General features: G+C 40.3%; 1 protein-coding gene across 2 annotated transcripts in view; it reads left to right on the forward strand.

The window, feature by feature from the left end:
• Positions 1-22,031, forward strand: part of LOC121729162 (low-density lipoprotein receptor-related protein 4) — a 36,780-nt gene extending 14,749 nt beyond the window's left edge. The window contains exons 7-36 of one of the 2 annotated variants that reach the window (XM_042117586.1): positions 3,273-3,379; positions 3,836-3,995; positions 4,411-4,561; positions 5,329-5,639; positions 5,809-5,995; positions 6,119-6,272; positions 6,424-6,633; positions 6,836-7,017; positions 7,993-8,156; positions 9,170-9,307; positions 10,048-10,153; positions 10,768-10,918; positions 11,397-11,558; positions 12,234-12,449; positions 12,750-12,939; positions 13,140-13,230; positions 13,680-13,842; positions 15,647-15,780; positions 15,853-15,940; positions 16,042-16,147; positions 16,249-16,552; positions 16,805-17,133; positions 17,221-17,344; positions 17,413-17,507; positions 17,581-17,824; positions 18,108-18,366; positions 19,243-19,358; positions 19,689-19,764; positions 20,091-20,251; positions 20,955-22,022. In XM_042117586.1, coding sequence (XP_041973520.1) covers positions 3,273-3,379; positions 3,836-3,995; positions 4,411-4,561; positions 5,329-5,639; positions 5,809-5,995; positions 6,119-6,272; positions 6,424-6,633; positions 6,836-7,017; positions 7,993-8,156; positions 9,170-9,307; positions 10,048-10,153; positions 10,768-10,918; positions 11,397-11,558; positions 12,234-12,449; positions 12,750-12,939; positions 13,140-13,230; positions 13,680-13,842; positions 15,647-15,780; positions 15,853-15,940; positions 16,042-16,147; positions 16,249-16,552; positions 16,805-17,133; positions 17,221-17,344; positions 17,413-17,507; positions 17,581-17,824; positions 18,108-18,366; positions 19,243-19,358; positions 19,689-19,764; positions 20,091-20,251; positions 20,955-21,098 — 5,023 coding nt within the window. In that variant the 3' untranslated portion in view covers positions 21,099-22,022. Of the gene's footprint in view, positions 1-3,272; positions 3,380-3,835; positions 3,996-4,410; positions 4,562-5,328; positions 5,640-5,808; positions 5,996-6,118; positions 6,273-6,423; positions 6,634-6,835; positions 7,018-7,992; positions 8,157-9,169; positions 9,308-10,047; positions 10,154-10,767; positions 10,919-11,396; positions 11,559-12,233; positions 12,450-12,749; positions 12,940-13,139; positions 13,231-13,679; positions 13,843-15,646; positions 15,781-15,852; positions 15,941-16,041; positions 16,148-16,248; positions 16,553-16,804; positions 17,134-17,220; positions 17,345-17,412; positions 17,508-17,580; positions 17,825-18,107; positions 18,367-19,242; positions 19,435-19,688; positions 19,765-20,090; positions 20,252-20,954 lie in introns of both variants that reach the window. The other variant, XM_042117585.1, reaches the window with a different exon arrangement.
• Positions 22,032-23,329: the final 1,298 nt, after the last annotated feature.

Consider the following 23,329-nt stretch of genomic DNA (forward strand, 5'->3'; position numbering starts at 1 on the left):
TAGTAATGAGATAGACTTTTAAGGGTCAATTAGCCGAAAATTCTAGGTAGTTTTGCTGATATGCTGAAGGTGAAGGGTGGAAGGATGATGAACCTCAGTTAGCCAATTGCCAGACTGTTTATGGTTTGGTGCTCTTGCTCTCCAGTAGCGGCGTCAGGGGGGGGCGATAAAAAGGGGCGCTGAAGGCAAACAAAAGAGGCGCCGAATTTTTTCAGCACTATCAGCACCCTGGGCGCCGAAGAAATCTCGCCCAGGGCGCCGGTAGTGCTAAAACCGGCCCTGTTTCTCTCTTATAACTTTCTCGAATAAAAGCTGTTTATGAACCTGGATTTCGCTTCATATAAGTATTCCTACCGTCGATCGATTTCCGGACATGTAAATTGTTATTTACTTTGTATAGCAACTAGCAACCACTATGCATAGAATATGAAGCGCGAATAAGAGGCAATTACTCAAATTGGTCATCACCCTTCCTGTTTTGTTTATGTAATGTATTGTCACGTGCAACACCGAGAGGGTACTTCAGCGAAGCACGTTGCAATAGGGATGATGACAAGGTCAAAGATTAGCTAATTTTGTTAATAAAATAAAGAAATCACGGTGAAAAATAAGTGTTCCCAAAATTACAGCTCGATAGCATTTTTATTTTTTATGTTATGCGCCTCCAAAGTTAGATAATCAAGTCGATTTTTTTTTCAATTAAATTTCTTATTATTTGTATACCAATCGATAACTTATGCAATTAAAAGCAACTTTTGTTACGAAACCACTTTCATAAACGCAATATTTAATATACCTGTCGAACAAAGTTGTCTCCCCATGCGTACAAACTACGAAAGACTGACGTCAGTCTTTCGTAGTAATTTGTATGGAGCGTTACGGGCAGGTCTATTTTATGAGATGTTTGAATTGTCATATCTTGGTGAATTTTTAAGCTATCAGAGTCATTCTTTCAGCGATGTTCCTATTTTTTAAGGGTCTTTCAATTACCAATAAGAAAAAAAAATAGTCATCTAGCCTATTACCCAATGCCGTTTGTGGAAATGATCGCATCATCACACAACATGCAAAAGGAACATAATGTTAAGAATAAGAACGTTTATTTGCGAAAACATTATATTGACGATAATATGGTACAATGTGAAATAGCACTCATGTTTTTTTTTTCAACATGCAAAAGCAACATAACATTTGTTCAATATTGATAAGAAAGTTGAGGGATGTGTGAACTTGAGCCTAAGCTAGGGTATCCTGTACGAGTATTTCAGAAGATCCTCACACAACATGCAAAAGGAAGTGGAAGTAGAGCTGTTAGGGTACTGTTATGATATTATTTCTACGGTTATCATACTCAATGTGAAAAGCTAAGCAAGCGGTCTTACGCTTGTGCAATATATCATAGAATCATCAGTTTTCGTTTCCTTTCTTTTCGTTTTGCAATAAATAAGTTAGAATAGCTTTGAACCTCGGCGCGACAACACAATTTTTGTGTTATTTTAATTTAAATAAAATTTCAGACGTAAAAAGTTTTCTTTTTTAAAACTTTCCTCCTGATTCCAGGTTCCAACCAATGAGAGATGTTTGGCGTGTGTGCCCATGTGTTTGTGTGTGTGTACGGTAATGAGAAGAGACTTGATTTTTATTATTCGTAGCTTGACACTAATATTTAAATTTAATTTTCCACTATTGACTAGACCAAATAGGGAATATAATCACTACGTAACTACCTGTTTAGATGTTGTCCGGCACTTAGTTGCGCCAAAGCCCGAAACAAGCTGTACAAAAACCACTCATTGTTCGGGAATAAAAATTATCCCTGGATGTCTTTTCCGAGAGCATGGTACCTATTATTATCATTTTACGGATCTATTAACATGAATTAACGAAAAATTCGAACCAGTTGTTAAGTAGCTATACCGTCCAGTGGAAACTGCATACATTCATGGATAGAAAATCGTTCCCTCTTTATGGCCTCGCGACGAGTGATTTGAAGGCTTCAAATACCTTAAGACTACTTTAAAGGCCTCGTGGTAGTCGGGTGATAGCATAATCCCCTTTTTAGAGTTGGGTAATTTGAAAACGATTAGAAGTTGCAACTGTACAGTCGGGCTCGTCGCAAACGGGACGCGCCGAAACCGCGCGGATCAATACGCAGGCGTGAGCGGGGGGCGGGCGGCGCGGCGGGGAGGGGGTCACGTGGCCATAGCAACGCGCCCACGCGCGCCTCCCGTAGAGGACGAAATTTATTTCAGTTAATGACCAATGTGCGAATACTTTTATAAATAGCTCGTTAAATATTTAACAATTTTACGGAAAAGATGAACTCTTAAGACGATTAATTGATGGAAATATCTTGATTTTTTGCATAGGTTATAAACTGTTAGGTACTTTTGTTTGACTCCTAGCCTAAAACTGTTATAAAAACACTAATTACTTTTTCCTACTTTAAATTTCTTCCGGATGTTTTTCTCTTATTGTTATAGCAGCTTTTCACAAAATTCACTATTTCTGGTAATGCAGCTTACTTCGGAAACGACGAACGTGTTCTTACGCAGTTTTTATGCGAGTCCATGTAATACTCCAAAGAAGCCTCCAATTATTTATGAAGTATATCAAAGTACTTTCCCATCAAATAAAAAATGTGTTTTTATACAATTGGCTATTGGACGTGGGAGAGCCATGCTTCGGCACGAATGGGTCGGCTCGACCGGAGAAATACCACGGACTCGCAGAAAACCGGCGTGAAACAGCTTGCGCTGTGTTTCGCCGAGTGAGTGAGTTTACCGGAGGCCCAATCCCCTACCCTATCCCCTTCCCTACCCTCCCCTATTCCCTTCCCTCCCCTATTTCCTTCCCTTCCCTTCCCTACCCTCCACTATTACCCTATTCCCTCTAAAAAGGCCGGCAACGCACCTGCAGCTCTTCCGATGCTGCGAGTGTCCATGGGCGACGGAAGTTGCTTTCCATCAGGTGACCCGTTTGCTCGTTTGCCCCCTTATTTCATAAAAAAAAATACTAGACGACCCGGTGAATTTCGTATCACTTCCCTCCTAATATTTACCTTCCCTGGACCTCCACGAATAGTTCAAAACTAAAAGTAGCCAAATCGGTACAGCCATTCTCGAGTTTTAGTGACACTAATAAAAATTTTTTTTTCGAAATCGTTAATAGTTGTTGAACGAAGAAGTGACAAATATACTCACAAACTTTAGAGTTTACCATAAATAATAACAGTAATTAGTATGATAGAGTGACAAAACCATATTTTGTAGATGCCGCGACAACCAATTTGCCTGCGCTTCTGGCGAATGCCTGGCGCTTCACTGGAAATGCGACAAGGAGGAAGACTGTCGAGACAGCTCCGACGAGGCTGAATGTCGTAAGTTCTGCTAAATACATCCTGACCTTTTGTCATCACTTTAAACTATAAGAGTTGGAGGTAGAGGATCACTTAAGCAGACTAATGCTGCATAAAATTAAAATAGAGTCTCAGTAATTTACCTTATAAGGACTAACATTTAGGGTGAAGCCAAACGAGCGTAATTTGTGAGTTGTGAGTCGCAGAATTTCAGCTGGCAGAAATTCTGCTGCATTCAGTTTTATACAAAAGTCATGATTTGTATAAAAAGATATTTATGCGGCAGAAATTCTGCGACTCACGACTCACAAAATTAAGCTCGTTAGGCTTCACCCTTAACATTCATAGGGCAGTCGTTATCTATCAAATGGCTTTCCCATCGTATAAAAAAGATAGCAATAAGTCTTATTCCTCGTTTATTGATAAGGAAGAAAACATTATTCATAGAAGTTACTGACCTAAATGACGTTTATTTAGCTGTGGACCTAATACGATGCGGCGAGAACGAGATACAGTGTAACAACAAGAAGTGCGTGCGAAAGGACTTCCAATGCGACGGGGACAACGACTGCGGCGACTGGACGGACGAGGACTCGTGTCCCATCGTGCCGGGCAGCTGCAACTCCGCCGAGTTCAAGTAAGTAGAGTAAAACTTATTTAGTTTAAGTGAGCAGAGTTTAAGTGGCATTTTCTGAAGTTGGCTTTGTAGAGTTGGAATTTGTAGAGTTGAAATTGTAGAGTTGCCTGGAACTTCGTTGCATTAAAAATCGTTTATCGCGTGACAGCCCCAAATTTTGTGGGATAAAAACTATCCTTTGCCTTTTTCTGTAACTAATTATTGAAGTTGCGGCGGCTGTATCTTGAATCTTCAAACTATTTTAGTATAAAGGTTTTGAAGGGTATGAAGGGAACCTTCTTTAACTTCAAGGTTGAGTGGCTTATGGGTGAAGGAGTAACAGACAAATAGACACACTTTGACAGCGTTGATTACATCAATTCCTTACATCTATAAAGAAGCGTAAAGTGTGGCTAAGTCCTGAATCGCCCATTAGGTGCAGCGATGGCAAATGCATCCCTGACCGCTGGCGATGCGACGTGGAGCGCGACTGCTCCGACGGCGACGACGAACTCAACTGCGAGGCTCACGGCATGAGGAACTGCACCAGCGACGAGTACACCTGCCTCGACAAGCGATGCATATCGGTAAGTGCTCTCTAAAGCTTCGCGAACTTTGAGACGGTGAGCAGCGGGATACTATTTTTATGACACATCGCGCAATCGGTCATCCTGTTACGTTTGCGCAAAAATATAAGAACGTTAAGCGAAACTGCAGAATAAATAATTGGCTCATTAGTAAAAAATCTGCCAGTGATACCTGCAAATACCCTGTCTCCGAATTACGACCTTTGTGATCAATGATCTACCAATAGAACTAAAAATTGAAGTTCGCGCTTCCTCATTACTGCAGTTATAGGGATAAACTCTTGCTATTATTTTGCAATGTGCTCAATTTAATCCTATAAGGGTATCGCAACATTAACAGCATAACATGCGATACACAGTAAGCAACTGAATAGAGGACATAATATACGTCGCTCCCTTACACACCTGTCTCGACAGTTATTGAGCAGTTTATCGGGAAATGTGTCAAACTGTCGTGATGGGGCTGATGCACTGAATGGACGTTTACAGCTTAACACACCTGCCAGTTAACGTTGAGACTTGAGCGATTGTGGTTCATAACTATTTACTACACTGCAGTTGACACGCTTCTCGTGTGAAGGATTTATTACATCGTAACAAAGATGCGTAGATCGAGGTTAAAGTTAACTGGGTTATCTTCATGATATATCGTATTTATAAATAAGATAGCTTTATTTTGAAAACATGATCCCTTTTTAGTGACGTAGAAGTATTACGTAAGTAAAACCTTTCAAAAAGGTAAACTATAAGATTTTTGCCCCTCGTAGAAAACCTGGCTATGCGACGGCGTGAAAGACTGTACGAATGGAGAAGACGAAACCAACTGCGTAGTGAAATGCGAGGAAGACCAGTACATGTGTAGGTCACAACTGACGAACGCGTTCAGGAACTGCGTTAATAGGAAACACGTCTGCGACGGCATGAACGACTGTCCTCAGGGCGACGATGAGGAGAATTGCCCCACTAAACGCAAGTGCACCCACGAGGATAAGTGCAAAGAGCAGTGTATTACTACGCATGATGGACTACCTGCTTGCTCTTGTCCGCTTGGCTTTTTACTGGACGATGATGGTATCAGGTATGTACCAAAGTTATAGTCATTAACTTGAATCAATTGTGAATCAGAAACAGTTACTATCAATACGAGCTACATTTCTTTGTTGGTTTAATTGCTTTGAATTCTTTGTCCTTTCACTATTACCCGGAAAGTTAGTCAAACACCACCTTCATAACCCTTTTTCTTTTAGCTGCAAAGACATAGACGAGTGTATGTACGAGCAAGACCCGGTCTGCTCCCAAACCTGTTCTAACACAAACGGTAGCTTCCGCTGTGGTTGTATGACGGGGTATGTTCTCCGACCTGACGGCAGATCCTGCAAGGCTACCGGAGAATCCCCAACGCTATTGTTCTCTAACCGCATTGGGATACGACAGGTATTTTTGAAATTGTAGAATCAGTCCTTTATTGGTCAAATTATTATAGGCATTCAATGGCAAGTGCAAGCAATGAGGTTCGAAATTAGAATCTTAATGACTAACTTCTATCAACCATTTTAGGTGTGGTTGACCGGAGACAACTACGTACCCATCCTAAAAGGGCTTCACAACGCGATGGCCTTGGATTACCATTACGAGAAGAATTTAGTGTTTTGGACTGAGAACAACATGAAGGTGATCAGAGTGGCACACTTGGAGAACAACAATATGACAGGTAAAGTAGGTTACTTAAGAGTCTAATGATGTAGCGATATATGATTTTCAAAGAAGTGGATGTGTTATTTCGGAATGACGACAACACATGGGTTTATCGTATATTTAACGGTGAATCGAAAGAATCAGGACCGATTGTAAAATCCTTTTAGATGTCATCAAATGGGGCCTAGAATCACCCAGCGGTCTAGCCGTGGACTGGATCCACAACCTTCTGTTCTGGACTGACTCTGGCACTCGTCGTGTGGAGGTCGCATCCTTGGACGGATTTCGAAGGGCAGTCATAGCAGCATCTGATGTTGACAGACCTCGCGCTATAGCTGTGCACCCCGGCGACGCTTTGGTGTTTTGGACGGATTGGGGTACGTTATTGCTTGCTAAACGTTGATTTGAACTTCGGATTACCAGCTTACTTTACTTAGTAGGCCTTAATAGGACAAAATGCCTTTCATTTGCGCTATGTCAGTAAGCCAAATCTTTCAACTAAATCCGAAACAGGACGATTTTTGTCGAATAAATATTACATTTAAACATGCAATTTTGATAGAATTTTGTTGGAAATAGGTCCAAATCCGAAAATAGAGCGTGCAGACATGGACGGCAGCAGGCGGAAGAGTGTCATCGTCAATCAGATATTCTGGCCCAACGGCCTGACCATCGACTACATAGAGTCCAAGATATACTGGGCAGATGCCAAGCATCATGTCATCGAGAAGGCCACCTTCGATGGGAGCCATCGGGAACGGGTAAGTACTAAACACTGACTTGCATTCGATAATTTCGACAGAGAAGTTACAAATCAAATATTACACAAAATATTATTTGACGCTATCATGTAGAATTTTTTAGGTTTCTAACATTGTTGTGATCATATTATTCATGATCAAGTGCTGAATACTAAACTGGTTTCCACTGGAACGATATGCAACCATCAAATTAATTCAGAGACAATTATTATAGCCGCAACGTGTTGACTGTTGACTTTCACCAAGTCCTTGCCACAAGGACGAAGATTATAATTTAATATGATCAGCCATAGGTCATGGAGAATCACAACATGTTCCAAGTCCTGATCAGAAAGACTTGGAACATGTTGTGACTATGGCTATAACAACATTAATTATGGAACTACCCGATGGCCTATGCGTCAAAGGCAGTTTTAACTTTGTTGTAAAATTGACCTTTGATCGCTGAATATGAAATTTAAATTGAAAGGTCAATGTGAAGTGGGCGACCAGTTAATTTGATCTCGATATAGAACTATTGTATAGGTTTTATTTAAAGTGACCTTTGAAATTCAGTTACACAGTGCAGCCTGAAAGCTTTCAAACGTTGCGTCGTCAAAGTAAAAATATCCATGAAACATGAAAGCTTTTAATTTTTACTTTGATGCAATTTATACAGCTTCAACTATTTAAAGTTCACTCTTTGCACTTCAAGGAATTGGTAAAGAATATTAGGAAAATAGAAAAATATTCTGTAATAAACTGTTGGACGAATTCTTATAAAATTTGTCGAAAACATAATACACATCGCAAGGAAGGGTAATAGGCTACCTCGGTAGGTTATCGTACCAGCCATATATTTATATTTCCAGCGGTATTTAGCGCATTCCAAGATGAGGGCATCTCTCACTTATATTTTACTACACACTAACTTACATACTTACTTGCATACATACTTACTTACTTACTCACACACTTACATACTTACTCACACAGGTGACCAACAAGGGTCTCCCGCACCCGTTCGCGCTCACGCTGTTCGAGGACGCCGTCTACTGGACCGACTGGCACACGAAGAGCATCTCAAGCGTCAACAAATACAACGGCATGGGCATGCAGACTGTCCACGCTAGCGCCCATGTGCCTATGGACATACAGAGGTGAGGAACCTGTCATTCTGCGCGTTCCGATTGCTCCGCTCATAATTTACATTGATATGCATACTAACCCCTTTAATCCCCAAGCGGCAGCCGGCTGCCGCATAACAATTAAAAATCTATTGTGTCTGCGAGACCCACAATGGAGGTGTTAAAAGCTTATGTACAACTATATGAATATCTAAAACTCTTTTAAGTAGTTAAAAAAAATAAACAAAATATATTACCTAGTATCTAACCTTTGAAGGTACCAGCAGGTATAAGATTCTCTTATTACTATTAATATCATGTACGTAGATTGTATTCGTAACGTTATAGATATCCGTAAATAAATATTTGCGAGCACATAAAATGTCTTTCATGGAAAATACTCGGGACAAAAATAGCACATTAACATAGGAATCGCTACATCTATAGCCGTTTGAAAAGATTAATTTTGTATTCAGTAAGCAATAACATATATGGGGTAAGGTATTACATTAAAATGTTATGACGATATAAATACATCATGACGTGTATTTCATTGAAAGTACTTGTCATATAAAGTGATATATGATATTCTTATAATTTAATTAATAACGTGCTCAAATCGGTGGGTTATTCAATAATCACGTTCATTACAAAAAACTACTTTGGTAAAGATTATAATGTCGACAATGGTGACAATAAATTTACTATTGACTTAGCAGCATTTGTGTTCCAGAAATGCAGTGACATATAGTAATGTTATGAACTTTTAATGATTTGTAAGATTTGTAAGATTTGTAAGTATGATAATAATACAGATGTTGTTATTGACAATGAAAATACAGAATATTATGATTTTACGCGCCGCATAGTTCACGAAATGCGGCGCTTAGGGTTCGGGCGAATGTGCGAGGCTTCACATCATTTCATACCACAAATTCTAAAATGCGGTGCGTACGGCGCATGAGTGGTCACAAAAACGCGATCACTTTTAATGATAATACAGATGAAGTTAGTTATTGATAATGATGACGTCACATTTCCTCCAGCTACCACCCGCTTCGACAGCTTCGCACGTATCAAAACCGTTGCGGCCGCAACAACGGCGGCTGCGCTCACCTCTGCCTTCCCAACGCGAACGGCTATAGCTGCCGATGCCCTGTTGGCTTCAACCTGTTACCAGACGGGTAAGTTACTTAGCTCAGTTATGATGTAAAACTTAAGACCTCACAACCAATTTCAAAACAATTTGACGCCAGCGTTGTTTACAAGAGTAAGAAATAGTCAAATTCCAATGTCGATGTATTCAAATTAGATTCAAGAATAAGTCCACAGGCTAATGCTAAGAAAGCATAATTAAGAATTAATATTTAAAATGATATTGAGTCTTGAAGATTTTGCCTCTAATAAAATAAGTGTTTGGCCCAATTGGGATGAAAAGTTACCATGAGAATAAATACAATTAGTATCCATTATCAAAAAAAAAACAATAAATTATTTGATTATGATGTAAACAAGGAAGGGAAATCCTAAAAGCCCAGTTGTTGAATCTGCAAAAGAACGTGTATATGAATAACACAAGACATAATGACTATGCATGTTTTAGAAGAGCTTGTTGCAGTAATGGTCTCGTTAGTATAGTTTAGTAAGTGAGGGGTGTCCCGTGTCATACTTATGTGTGCTTAGCCGGGGGATATGAGAGGACTTGAAATAGTGCAGTCTAATGACATGATAAAAGTATAATACCTACAACGTGTGTTATCTCTGGATTGATATAAGAACTATGATTATTATTATAGGTGTTGATGTATATCTATCTAATTTCAGACAAAGTTGTAGGTTTAGTGTCCAAATGGTCCAAATGAAGCTGAATACCGCAACAATAGTAAGTGCACCTCAAATAGTAATGTATTTTTCATTGGTTTAGACACTCATGCGAAGAAACCCCAGAGAAACTTCTGCTGTATGCAAGGAGAAAAGACATTCGATTGAAGCAACTGCACGCAAGAAATCAAATGGATTCTCTCGATATGGTAAGTACCTGGTTGCTCTTGTCTATAAAAGTACGCTCTACTTATTAGGTTCTAGGTTGACTAATTCTAGAGATCGGTTCACATATTTGCGAAATACAAAATACAACTAAAGAAAAATACAAAAATTATAGTAAATCGTACGTGCATGTATTTACTCGAAATCAATTTGTATTGTTTCTTGAAAACACTTGAACGATTTCTGAGATCGCGGATACGCGGAAAGCCTTAAGGGCCTTATCACACTGGTGATTAGAAAGCGACGCGACTGCGCAGCGCACACGCCGCGATGACGCCGCGATTGCGCGGCGTGCATGCAGCTTGCCTTCGGCGTTTTGGACACTCAGCGGCAAAATGGATTCTGACGTCACTCCCTAGACGAGTCTACTATATATAATAATAATCTGTGTAGACGAGTGTACAAAATGGCGTCCACGCCACGCCGCGACGACGCTGCGCTGTCGCGACGTGCACGCCGCGCAATCGCGGCGTGTGCGCTGCGCAGTCGCGTCGCTTTCAAATCGCTCGCTAATCGCCAGTGCGATAAGGCACTAAGGCATGCAGTAGCTTCTTCTCGAGATATTCAAGCATTTCTTTGAATTTATTGTACGTTTCAGGTGATTCCCGTTGAGAATATAAAATCAGCGGTCGCTTTGGACTGGGACCACAACTCCAACTCCATATTCTGGACTGACGTGGAGAAGGATACCATCAACAGAGCTTTCCTCAATGGTTCCGAAGAACGAGTCATCATCAGCTCCAACTTAAGTATGCATTTTGGTTTAGTACTCGTAAGTTTTAGGATGCTAACTGATCCGGCAACGTTGTTTTGCCAGATACGTTTATTCGGAAAATACGAAAAATATTTGCTTGCCGGTCCCACCCGATAAGCACACACATCAAATTGGTACAGCCGTTTCGGAGAAGTTTAGCAACAAACACTGTGACACGATAAATATGATTATAGCATATTAGACAAGCAGATCGCCTAGCTAGCTACTACATCTATACCTACTATCATCTATACCTCTTCCCGAAATAGTAAAAAGGTGTCTTCTGTACCCACTACCCTCAGCAAAATTCAATTCTTGTTTTTTATTCCGCCCCGTAACTATAATATTAGGCGTCATTTTTTGCTCTTTCCTTTTGAAATTATAAATTCAATGCATCGTGTTACATTAGGTTTGTATTTTTAATGGTCATGTGTGTCCGAAATATAATTATATGAACATTTTTTTTGTCACAGTATCCCCAGCTGGTCTGGCTTACGACTGGCTGACGAATAAACTCTACTGGACTGATGCTGGCACCAACAGGATTGAGGTGGCCAACGTCGACGGCTCCATGAGGACGCTACTGGCATGGGACAACATCGACAAACCGAGGGACATCGTCGTCGATCCTAAAGGTACAGACATGACTTACAATTTTGTTTACCCGATACAGTGCGCGAGTTCCAATAAATAATGAGATATTTACGTAAGGTAAATACAATATAACAATAAAATAGTGAAACTATAAATATGTAGATACAGTAGAGTACCGAGTGTCCTTGAAATCAAACTCGCTCGGTGTTTAAAAGTAAGTTTTACACGCTCGACAGCCCTGGATTTGTAAATAGACCGTATAGGACGCAGCCTAGGGACGGCAGCATCCTAAGGGGGGGCGGCAGCCTCCTAGGAGGCCAGCAGATTTCGTACATGGTTCGGCGAAAATAAAGTGGCCTACACTCATAAGAAAAAGTAAATTCGGCACTGACGCTCGATGTGGTATAATATAAAGAATTGTTTTCTCTCTCAAGTTATCTGAAATCACACACGCATGCGGGCGACTAGTATGAAGATAACCTTACCCATTTTAATATTGTGCTATTGAGGCTCTTTATCTTGGTTACGACACACATTATACTACTGTGTAGCAAATTTTACCAATACCTGCAGGGCCTGTTTCGCCACTTACTGATAAGTTCCGGATAGGCTATCCACAATTTATCTGACAGATACTCCATACTCTATCTGCCCCTTACAAGTTACAACACTTACTTAAACAGCCCCTTAGTTACTTATCCTATTATTTCATACAGGTGGTCTAATGTATTGGTCCGACTGGGGAGCGTCTCCGTGCATCGAGCGCGCTGACATGGACGGAGGCAACAGGAAGAAGCTTCTCTTCGGAGACATGGTCTGGCCTAATGGACTTGCCCTGGACCTGGCCAACAACCGCATCTATTGGACCGATGGAGGAAACAGAACTATTGAATACGCAAACTTAGATGGAACTGGACGAACCGTTCTGATAGGTAGGCAATAGAGAAGACGAATTAAAATAATTGACTACAGCGTAAAAAGAACAAGTTATGAGATAAACATTCCTTTTTCGAATTTTGAAACAAAATGACACGAGTTTCGCTTCGAAATTTAAAGTTAGTTTGGAACTGTATAATTTTGAATTACTTTTTAACATACTAGTGAACTCTTCTTCATTTCATGTCTTTTCTCTAGTTGTAAATATTGCAGTTGGGCTTGGGTCCAAAGCACGAATAAGTCTTCAAGGTCATTAATAGACAACTTTCCTTAAAACATTATTCATACTTTATCAGATCAACACTTACCGCATCCATTTGGCCTGGATCTATACGGGGATGAAGTTTTCTGGACGGACTGGGATGGCCTCTCCATCCAGGCAGCTAATAAGCACACAGGCAAGAACCGGAGAACTCTTGGCGCGGGGGTGGAAGGTCTGATGGACGTCAGGGTCTTCCACAGAGAGAGAAAAGGCGGAAGTAATCGGTAGGTAGCATTTTTTGATTTTGACACTGATGGATTTTTCGCAAAGTTATCAAAGTGATTCGCGAAAAAAATCCCTATTGGCGAAATCTTAGAAAATCATTAGAACACATAAGTAAATTTTAAAATGAACAGCCTCATTGTTGTTAGAAATTAGCCCTATGATCTTCAGCTTGGTCAATAATAATTCAAATGATTTACAGATGTAGTAACAACAACGGTGGGTGTTCTCATCTTTGTCTTCTGAAGCCTAATGGCAGAACCTGCGCGTGTCCTATCGGAATAAAACTAGGAGTAAGTAAATCGAATGGTTTTAATTAAAGCTCATTTTTTAACCGACTTCCAAAAACGAGGAGGTTATGCGTTCGGCTGTGGATATTTTTTTTTATGTATGTTCAACGATTACTCCGCCGTTTGTGAACCGATTTTCAAAATTTTTGTTTTGTTATATTAGGTTTCACTCCAATTTTTTGTACTACTAGCGAAGTTGATTCATGTGATGGCGGTCCTACGTATTTCGGTTAAGTTATGCCAAACCCAAGAACAGTCCAACAGATCACGAATAACATTGACTTGACTAACATAACCTAATCTAACAAAACGTATGTCTGCCATATTATACCTATGAATTAATTATTCGGATGTTTTTTCTTGTGATCTGAGTTTTTATTGTGTTTGTTGGCTTTTAAGCGTTTTTTTACTTGTACTTTTTAAAATATATTACACATAATTTGCCTTTGCAGAAGGATGGAAAAACATGTGCTAACGGTCCGGTAAACTTCCTAATATTCGCTCATCGCATCGACATCCGAATAGTGTCATTGGACGTCCCATACCTTGTTGACGTGGTTTTACCTCTGCCGTCGTTGAAAAATGCTCTCGGAGTAGACGTCGACCAAAGAACAGGTACCAAATAAACCATATATTTTAAAGATAGTAACTGAATATGAAATGCATGGAAAGAAGAACTGAACATATTGGTAGCGCTGTAATATATATTTATACGCGGGAGAGCCATGCTTCGGCACGAATGGGTCGGCTCGACCGGAGAAATACCACGTTCTCACAGAAAACCGTCGTGAAACAGCGCTTGCGCTGTGTTTCGCCGAGTGAGTGAGTTTACCGGAGGCCCAATCCCCTATTCTATTCCCTTCCCTGTCCTCCCCTATTCCCTTCCCTTCCCTCTCCTATTACCCTATTCCCTCTTAAAAGGCCGGCAACGCACTTGCAGCTCTTCTGATGCTGCGAGTGTCCATAGGTTTTGAGTTTTGTGATTATTAATAATTATTTGTACATATGTTTAAGTTAAATGTAGTTTGTCATCTAGTTGTAAAGTTTAGTAATAATGTTAAATGTACGTTGTCCTCTAATAATTGTAACGCTATGGATCGGGAACGGACTCTCGCGTCCTCACAATCCATGAAGCTCAGGGATTAACGAGTCCCTCGGTGATCATCATACAGACCAAGTCCCGAAAGCTGGCAATCCATGACAGCGTTCCTCATGCAGTTGTAGCCATATCCCGGCACACTAACACCTGTGTCTATTACACTGACACTGATGGAGACGCTGTGGCAAGCTTCATAAAAAGAGCCACGGAGGTGTCAACCGAACACATAAGAGATTATAATATAAAAATGGCTATAAAAGACAGGAACGATAAAGTCCTAAGCCACATGGCGGGTAGATTCGACACAGAACGATGTCTTTTTAACAACCTAGAAACTCCACCCAGCTTGAGTGACCCCTCTCCACCAAGCCAATGTCACAACATCTAAAGGCAAAGGGTGGAGCAGCATAAAATCTAAGGAAATCGGAAAATGTCGGATCTACTGGCCGCCACACCGACTGGGACCTCACCGTTCAAAACATTAATATTATTATTATGCAATTTATAAAACAATAAATGTATATATTTATTTATTATATGTATAACATATTATACTCTATTCTATTAAATATACATATACACATATATATATATAAAAAAAAAAAAAAAAGTGTCCATGGCGTGATGGACCACAATTAATTAAAATTCATAATATTATTTCAATTATCCTTGGTGCGAAAAATCTAAATAATAAAATAACAAAAAAAGGATATGGACGAACAGTCTATAGACGGCCCCAATTTTATAATAAAAAAAAAAAAAAAAAAAAAAAAAAATTGTAACGCTTGACTATCCCAATTATGTATTTAACTTAATTTGATTTAATTTAATTTGATTTCATTTGACTTAATTTAATTTTAATCTAAATTAATTTAATTTGATTTGATTTAAATTATTTGCTATCATGTTAAAACTCATTTTTATCCTATGACTTTTTATTAGAATTATTAACTTTTATCATTGACCAATTGTTATTATCTTTATATAAACTGATTGTAAACTAATCGTATTAATAGGGTTAATTTTTTAAGCATGAATTTACTCTTAAGTTTTTAATTTTCTTTTATCTTAAATACGGAGAATCTTTGTTCAAGCTGTATATACCTGTAATAGACTATTGCGTTAGATCTTATCATAGCTGTAGTAGATTTTAATTATGAATGTTGCCGCAATGTGTTGTTGGTATATCTTTAATAAATAAATAAATAAATAAATAGGCGACGGATGTTGCTTTCCATCAGGTCGTGCTCGTTTGCTCCCTTATTTCATAAAAAAATATATATATTGCTAGCATCAAGTCTAAACTTGTCCTAATTACAGGTCTCATCTACTGGACGGATACCGGCGAAAGGAAGATTCAACGAGCGACTAAGGACGGCAAGAACATTGAGACAATAATAGGAAAAGGTCTTCACACGGCCGATGGACTTGTCATAGATTCAGCTGGAAGAAAGGTACGATTTCTGCAAAGGATTTTTATCAGACACTCGAAAAGTAATTTTAAATAATTAATATTTCTTCTTTAGATCTACTGGACGGATGGAGGACGTAACAGCATAGAGGTTGCCGAGTTGGATGGTTCCAACAGAAAAGTTTTAGTTTGGACTGGACTAGGTACACTTTTCAAAATTACAAATCTTATTTTAATAAACATATTATATTATTTGTAGAAATAGAGAATTAGAGGTATTTATACCGGTTTATTATTTTTTTAGATTCTCCTCGAGCCATTGCGCTGCATTACGAGCATGGGTATATGTTTTGGTCGGACTGGGGCACGTCAGCCAAGATTGAAAGAGCTGATATGGATGGACAGAACAGGTAACGAAACAATTTGAATATCTGTTAATGCGGTAATGAACAGAGGACCTGAATGACTTATTAGATTTGTAAGTACAATTCATATTATTTTAATGTTATAGGCGAATTATAGTCGACACCAATATAAAATGGCCGAACGGACTAGCAATAGACCGGATCAAAGATCGTCTGTATTGGAATGATGCTAAGGTTCTGACGATAGAGAGTTCGGATTTCAACGGTCACGACCGTCAGACGATCCTCAGCCAAGTTCCGTACCCGTACGGAATTGTGATCGTTGGCCAGCATATTTACTGGACTGATTGGAAGACGAAGGCGCTGCACAGAGCGGACAAGACGAATGGCAAGGATCAGCTGGTGATACGAGAAAATCTCGAAGGACTGATGGACATACGGGCAATTCAGGTATTTATATATCGTAGAGGAAACTATCCCATCATTGGCAGTCATCCTATCTTTGGCACCTTAGATTTTTTATTGAAAATACTATGAATGCTAATGACTTGATCTATCTAATCTCTTGATCTTGCTAATGATTGATAAGACTTCCTATTATAATAGGAAGTCTTAAAGTGACAATAATTGGATGTTTTTACTTCATATATTTTAAAGTGAATTAGACAAACAGAAAGTAATGTTTATACCTTGTTTGAATAGGGTGATCAATATCTGGAAGGGGTGTGCAGTAAAAACAATGGCGGATGCTCCCACCTTTGTTTGCGCTCCCCTCGCGGCTACACGTGCGCGTGCCCAACTGGACTCCTATTCGAGAACCAAACGGAACCTCACCCTAAAATCTGTAAGAAACATCCGGACAACTTCCTAGTTTTTGCCACTAAGGGAAGCGTAGCGATGATCTCCCTCGATACTCCGGAGCAGTGGGATATCACGCTGCCTTTGAAAAACATCCAAAACTCCATTGCCGTTGATTACCATTGGGAGCGCAAGTTGATATTCTTCACGGACGTCAATAATAACGAAATAAGGTAGACCCTAAAGCATGCATGGTGTAAAGAGTAATATTTGATTAAATACTATGAAGAATTTTATTCATGTGAGCCTTGTAATTTCAGGTCAATTAATATGGAGAATATGACTGAAACCAAAGTGATCATGAACCATAGGCTCGACACTCCAAACGGCTTGGGCGTGGACTGGATCGCGAACAATATTTACTGGACTGACAACGAATTTAAGGCATGTTTAATTTTTTATGTTATAGCACTGCTGTATCGGCCTGCTTACTAAGTCCCTTGTTTTCACAGGTGGTTGAAGTGGCACGCTTAGATGGATCTTGTAGAAAAACGTTGATATCAGGTCTCTCTGAGCCAAGAGCATTAGCGCTGTTCCCGGCGAAAGCGTAAGTTATATCTTTGTGTAGTATAAGAAATAATTGTTGCTGAGATAATTTCTAACCAAATCATTTCATGCAGATACCTTTACTGGAGCGATTGGGGAGAAAGTCCAAACATCGAGCGCGCTACGCTTGACGGAGGAAACCGAAAAATAATCGTTGACCACGATCTGGGCTTCCCCAACGGAATCACCATCGACTACAAAGATCGCCGACTTTACTGGACTGACGCACTAAAGGACAGAATTGACACTGCAGACCTCAACGGACAACATAGAGTCCAACTGGTACCTGATGCTAAGAATCCATTTGGTATGACGCAGGTAAGTTTAGAAATATGGAACATTGAAAGAATATTTTATACTGCACATAATGAAATTATAACGTCACCGAACTGTAAACTATCAATCATTTACCTTAACTACCTACATAGCTTCATATCGCTTTAATATGCACTTCTGCCACAAACATGTGGAAGTGAGATACCTATTCGCGCGCAAGTGAAAAAGGAAAGAAGCGAAAGATCAAACGCAAAATTTCTGTGTCTTAGGTGACCAGACACAAAAAAAGTTTTGTGAGAATTCTAAAAAAATCTGTCATTCACAGTTCAAAGATTACATCTACTGGACGGACTGGTACAAGAAGTCAGTGATGCGAGCCGATAAGAGAACGGGGAAGAATGTGACGGCTATTCGAACGGACCTGGAGATGGCTATGGAGATCAAGGCTGTGTCAGCGGAGAAGCAGCACGGATGGAACCCGTGCAAGGAGGACAACGGGGGATGCTCGCATCTATGTCTGTTCCGGGGACACGACTACGTCTGCGAATGTCCAGACGTCCAGGATGATAAAGTTTGCTCAAAATGTAAGTGTTTAAACCCTGAAGACTAAGTACCTTTTAAAGACCGTTCTATTCTTTTAAATCTTTACAAATTCAACGTAAAAACGGTATTCTTCAATATCAAATCGTCCTATTGCATTGCTTTTGGCACGGCTGTTCTTGTTTTAAGTGTTAAAAGTCAGCAAGCAGATAGCGTGGTGAACAAGAGCCCAAAATATGATGAAAATTGTAATAAGTATAACTTATTGGGATTCTTAAGGATGCTATCACATTTTTTCAAAAATATCAGCGATTTTCAGGTACCATTTTAAAGAATTAGGAGTCACACTGCAAGGATATTTTGGTTTCAAATGAAAGATAATATATTCATCTCCACGTCTATACCATAAAAAATTTATAGCCGCATACAAAATTTTCACATAAATACGTTTTAACCATCACAATAATCGCAAAAGATTAAAAAAATTGGGTTTGATTAGGTACCATTATAGCTAAATACACTGAACTAAGGAAAATAAATATACAAAAAAATTGTTGCTTATTTAGTCCCCTATACGAAGAGCTAAATATTTTATGTAAAAATAAATAACATTTCCATTTATAAGAAAAATGAGAAACGCTCTCAAATTTCTTCGTACGTTTTCGACCTATCAAGAAAGCGGCGAGCGTCGCAACCGCCACTGTACAAGGCACGCTGATATTGAATGTTATTTTAATGTCCTTAACGTCGATATTCGTACTGACCTGCTAATTTTTGTCGTAATTTTTGTGATAGCGTCCTTAAAGCGGACGATAGGGTAGCATTCAGAGCATTAATACCTCCAATCTACAAGATAAGAGTTTTAATGGTCTGGACCCCTCATCCCATAATTGCCACGACTAATACAACGTCTCTTCCAGCACCGAAACTCCAAGTGGACCTCCAGATGCCGCCTCACTATCCGTCGTTCTACGACTACGCGGACAGCGACGTGACGCCGCCGCCGCCCGCGCCCACCTTCCCCACGCACCGCAACATCTCCAGCGTCATCATCCTCGTCAGCGTGTCCACCGCCATTGTAGTCGCCGCCACCGTCATCGTGTTGTGCTGCCGTGAGTATCTCATCACCTTCCCCACACACAGCGGCATCTCCAGCCTCATCATACTCGTCAGCGTGTCCATCGCCATCGTAGTCGCCGCCACCGTCATCGTGTTGTGCTGCCGTGAGTATCTCATCACCTTCCCCACACACAGCGGCATCTCCAGCCTCATCATCCTCGTCAACGTGTCCACCGCCGTCGTAGCCGCCACCGTCATCGTGTTGTGCTGCCGTGAGTATCTCATCACCTTCCCCACGCACAGCAACATCTCCAGCGTCATCATCCTCGTCAGCGTGTCCACCGCCATCGTAGTCGCCGCCGCCGTCATCGTGTTGTGCTGCCGTGAGTATCTCATCATCTGTTTTCAAACCTGGTAAGTGGTAACGTAGGTTCAGATGCGCCGCCCGCGCCCACCTTCCCCACACACGGCGGCATCTCCAGCCTCATTACACTCGTCAGCACGTCCACCGTCGTCGTCGAAGTTAGATGTTATAGCCCTAGGGATTCGTCATGACGCATCGCTAAGTGTTATGGCGGTTGTGATGCGAAATGTATCTTTACATAATAGCTCTTGCCTGTGTAACTTAGCCTAGAGCTTATTTAATCTCTGCCCAAAGCCATAATAAACAGCTATTTAAACTTCACCTGACTCTACGTGTATTTCCCAGTGAAAATGCGCAAGGGCACCGGCGGAGCGCTAAAGAATGAGGACTACGAGCTGGAGCGCGAGGGACACATATCGTTCCACAACCCCAACTACACGTGCGCCGCGGGACAGGACGAGCGCAGACCGCGCTTCCAGGGGATATTCAAATACGACAAGAGCCAGGTAGGACTCCCTTCGTCCTGTCTAGACCAATACGACCTGCAAACGCACCTGCAGCTCTTCTAACGTTGCGTGTGTACATGGATGACGGTAGTAGCCATCCATCAGTCGACCCGTTTGCTGGTTTGCCCCCTTATTTTATAAAAGAAAGAATACAGGGTGTAGCAAAACTTTAGGGTGTGTGAAAGAAGCAGCACTGAAAGAGTTTTTTTTTTGTCTTGTATGGGCACGCGCCCCGACGTCATTGACGAACTTGATTTAAGTACACAAAAATTTAAAAAGTTACTCTATCAGCGTTGCTAGTCAACGAAAGTTCACAGTCAACTAATACGAGAATCTAGCATCTAGATTCTAGATTTCAAAGTGTTTTTTTCATTGACTTACTACATGTTTACAATTCCATTTTTAGGGTTCCGTAGCCAAATGGCAAAAAACGGAACCCTTATAGATTCGTCATGTCTGTCTGTCTGTCCGTCCGTATGTCACAGCCACTTTTTTCCCCACCCCACTACACCCACACCCACCGCCCACGGTCTGCCAGCACGCAGATTATCAGAAAGAGTTGTTCAGGGAAGTAGCTAACGGAGTTTCAATACAGCTGAAGCCACATGACCGATTTGATCGTCAGCTCTTAGTCGATCACGTCCGGCATCTGCCTAGGAATCAACTTCTCTGATGACTGATAGTACCTACTAAATTTTTGCAGGGTCGGGTAACGAACGTGTACATGCAGGAGGGCACCAGCCTGCTGCCCCCGCCGCCGCCCCCGCCGCACGGGGTCACTATATCCGCCCCCGCCCGCCCGAGGAACGACGACTTCGAAGCTGTGACCCTACACCCGTTCGCTTAAATTCGAACCTACTGGTTAATATTTGTTACGAGACAACTGAGAGCAAAAGCGTAGACGCGACATAGGTCGCCCGGCTAGAGTGGGAGATGGTTATTGTGTATGTGGGCTATATTTTTAATTAGACTATATCAAAGAGCATGTTCGTGATATTTAATAATAGTCTGACATTAATTGCTCAACGCATACCGGTCTTCGCAATAGTTAAGTGATTGACTTTCGTGTGAATCTGAAAAGTAATTATTGAATCTCAGTATGTTTATGAAAAAATTACGCGCTATCGCATTTAATAGTTTTAGTATATTTTGTTGTGAAGAGAACCCATTCCCTATCGAATATCGTATGAGAATATAATTATTCATTAACTGGTAATGATTGCAAGAAGGTATTATGTACTTTGAGTGAGTGCAGTTGTGTTGTTTGCATAGAATAACTCTAGATACAATTTTCGGTGCGCACAAGTTATACTAATATTATTGTTGAAATAATTATCGTGTCGAATATACCACATTATATTTAGCCTGACGTGATGTCTCCAAACAAATATTAATCGTTATTTAGCGCTGGTAGCTAAAGTAGGTCTTCGTTTAGATTAGATCGACTAATGACACTATAAATGACCGGCAGGTCTGAAACGGCCGATTTCGGACTCGTTCAATTCATAATATGCAACATCAGTATATTCTCTAAGATTTAAAATATGATGTTTCATAATAAGAATACGGAAAGCGACCATTTCGGACCCTGAACCTGCGCATAGCAAACGCTACCGACACGACACCGCGAGTGTCTACGATACGGATATGTCCCAAGGCACTCGACTAAAAGTCTACGAGTACTGAAATCGCACCATCATAATATTTGCTCGCATAGCGAACTCCAATAACCCTACTAGAGCAGTGGGGTAAGTATGGCCGGTATAGCACGCGAGCGACGAAGACAACACTCAGTCAATTCCAAAAGATGAAAATATGTTTGTTTAGATAGATGTCGTAATTTTAAAATTTGTCGGTATCACGAGTGACGATGGTGGACATCATGGTAGAAATGGACGAACTCGAACGAAAATCCGCGTCGGTCCCAAAACTAGCCCCGGGAATAGTTTTCAAAACTTCCGATAAAATTGGCCGGGGCGGTAAAGTTTATGCTAACGTAGCGTCGGGTCGTAACGCGAATTGAGTGGGTATCGCTATATCATACATGAGTTACAACTGAGCTACTCATAGACCGGAACGATCAAATCAGTCAACAGGTAAAGTTATAGATATAGACTATAGATGAAACGTATTTGTACATATATGTATTTTATACATCTGTCCCTGTGCCGTATCGGCCCCCCGCGGGCCCGTCAGTGTTACTCGCTTTCGTCGTTACGAGGTGTCTAGGGCGTCCTAGAGTCAGATAATAACAAACACCGTAGGGTTAAGATATATCTTTGTATTATTTTTGTATATCGCTGGCCCTCCAGGCGTGGCTCTCGACCGGGGGGCCCAGCCGTTGTTAGAATATATTATATTCACGGAAATAATTACGCGGTAATATTTATTTCGTATGGACGGTGTTCCTACCTCTTTACTTCTGTCGATGGAAGATTGTATGTTCTGAAGTGTGAACTATTTTTTCTTAGTCTCACCTAGTCGTAACTCACCATTGTATGGTGACAATAAAATATCAAGTGTAAATAATTAGTTGTAATCGTGTCATCTGCAATGTAAATATTTTTTTCTACTGTTGATCTGTTACACTAATGATTTTACGATTTTACAAAAATATACAAAATTATGCGAAGCGAACGTTGCGAAATTTACTTTTCGTCCGCACAGAAATATAAAAATGTATTTATTCTAAAGTTATTTTTGTTAGTGACATTCAAAATCTTTATATTACTAAAATATATGAAAATCTCGACAATATTCATATCACTGTCATTCAAAGTATAACTAATAAGTAATATATTTTATCGGTCACTTAATTTGAATGTTATCTCAATGTTACGTGATTGTTACTACTTCTATTGATATATCTATGGATTTGTTATTCGTTTGGTCCAAGAATTGTTTTCCTATGAACGTTAAGACAGGGTGTATATCTAAGGTAGAGTTAGGTCAGGAATCGACGGAAAATCGCTGGATCTCACGTTATTTTTAAGTTATTTTAGTTAGGTAGTAAAGTATAGTATTTTTCGTCATCGATATAAAATTTGTACTTAGTACTTATATAGTTTTTGTAAGACA

Source organism: Aricia agestis, chromosome 7, assembly GCF_905147365.1.
Source record: "Aricia agestis chromosome 7, ilAriAges1.1, whole genome shotgun sequence".
NCBI classification, from domain to species: Eukaryota; Metazoa; Arthropoda; class Insecta; order Lepidoptera; family Lycaenidae; genus Aricia; species Aricia agestis.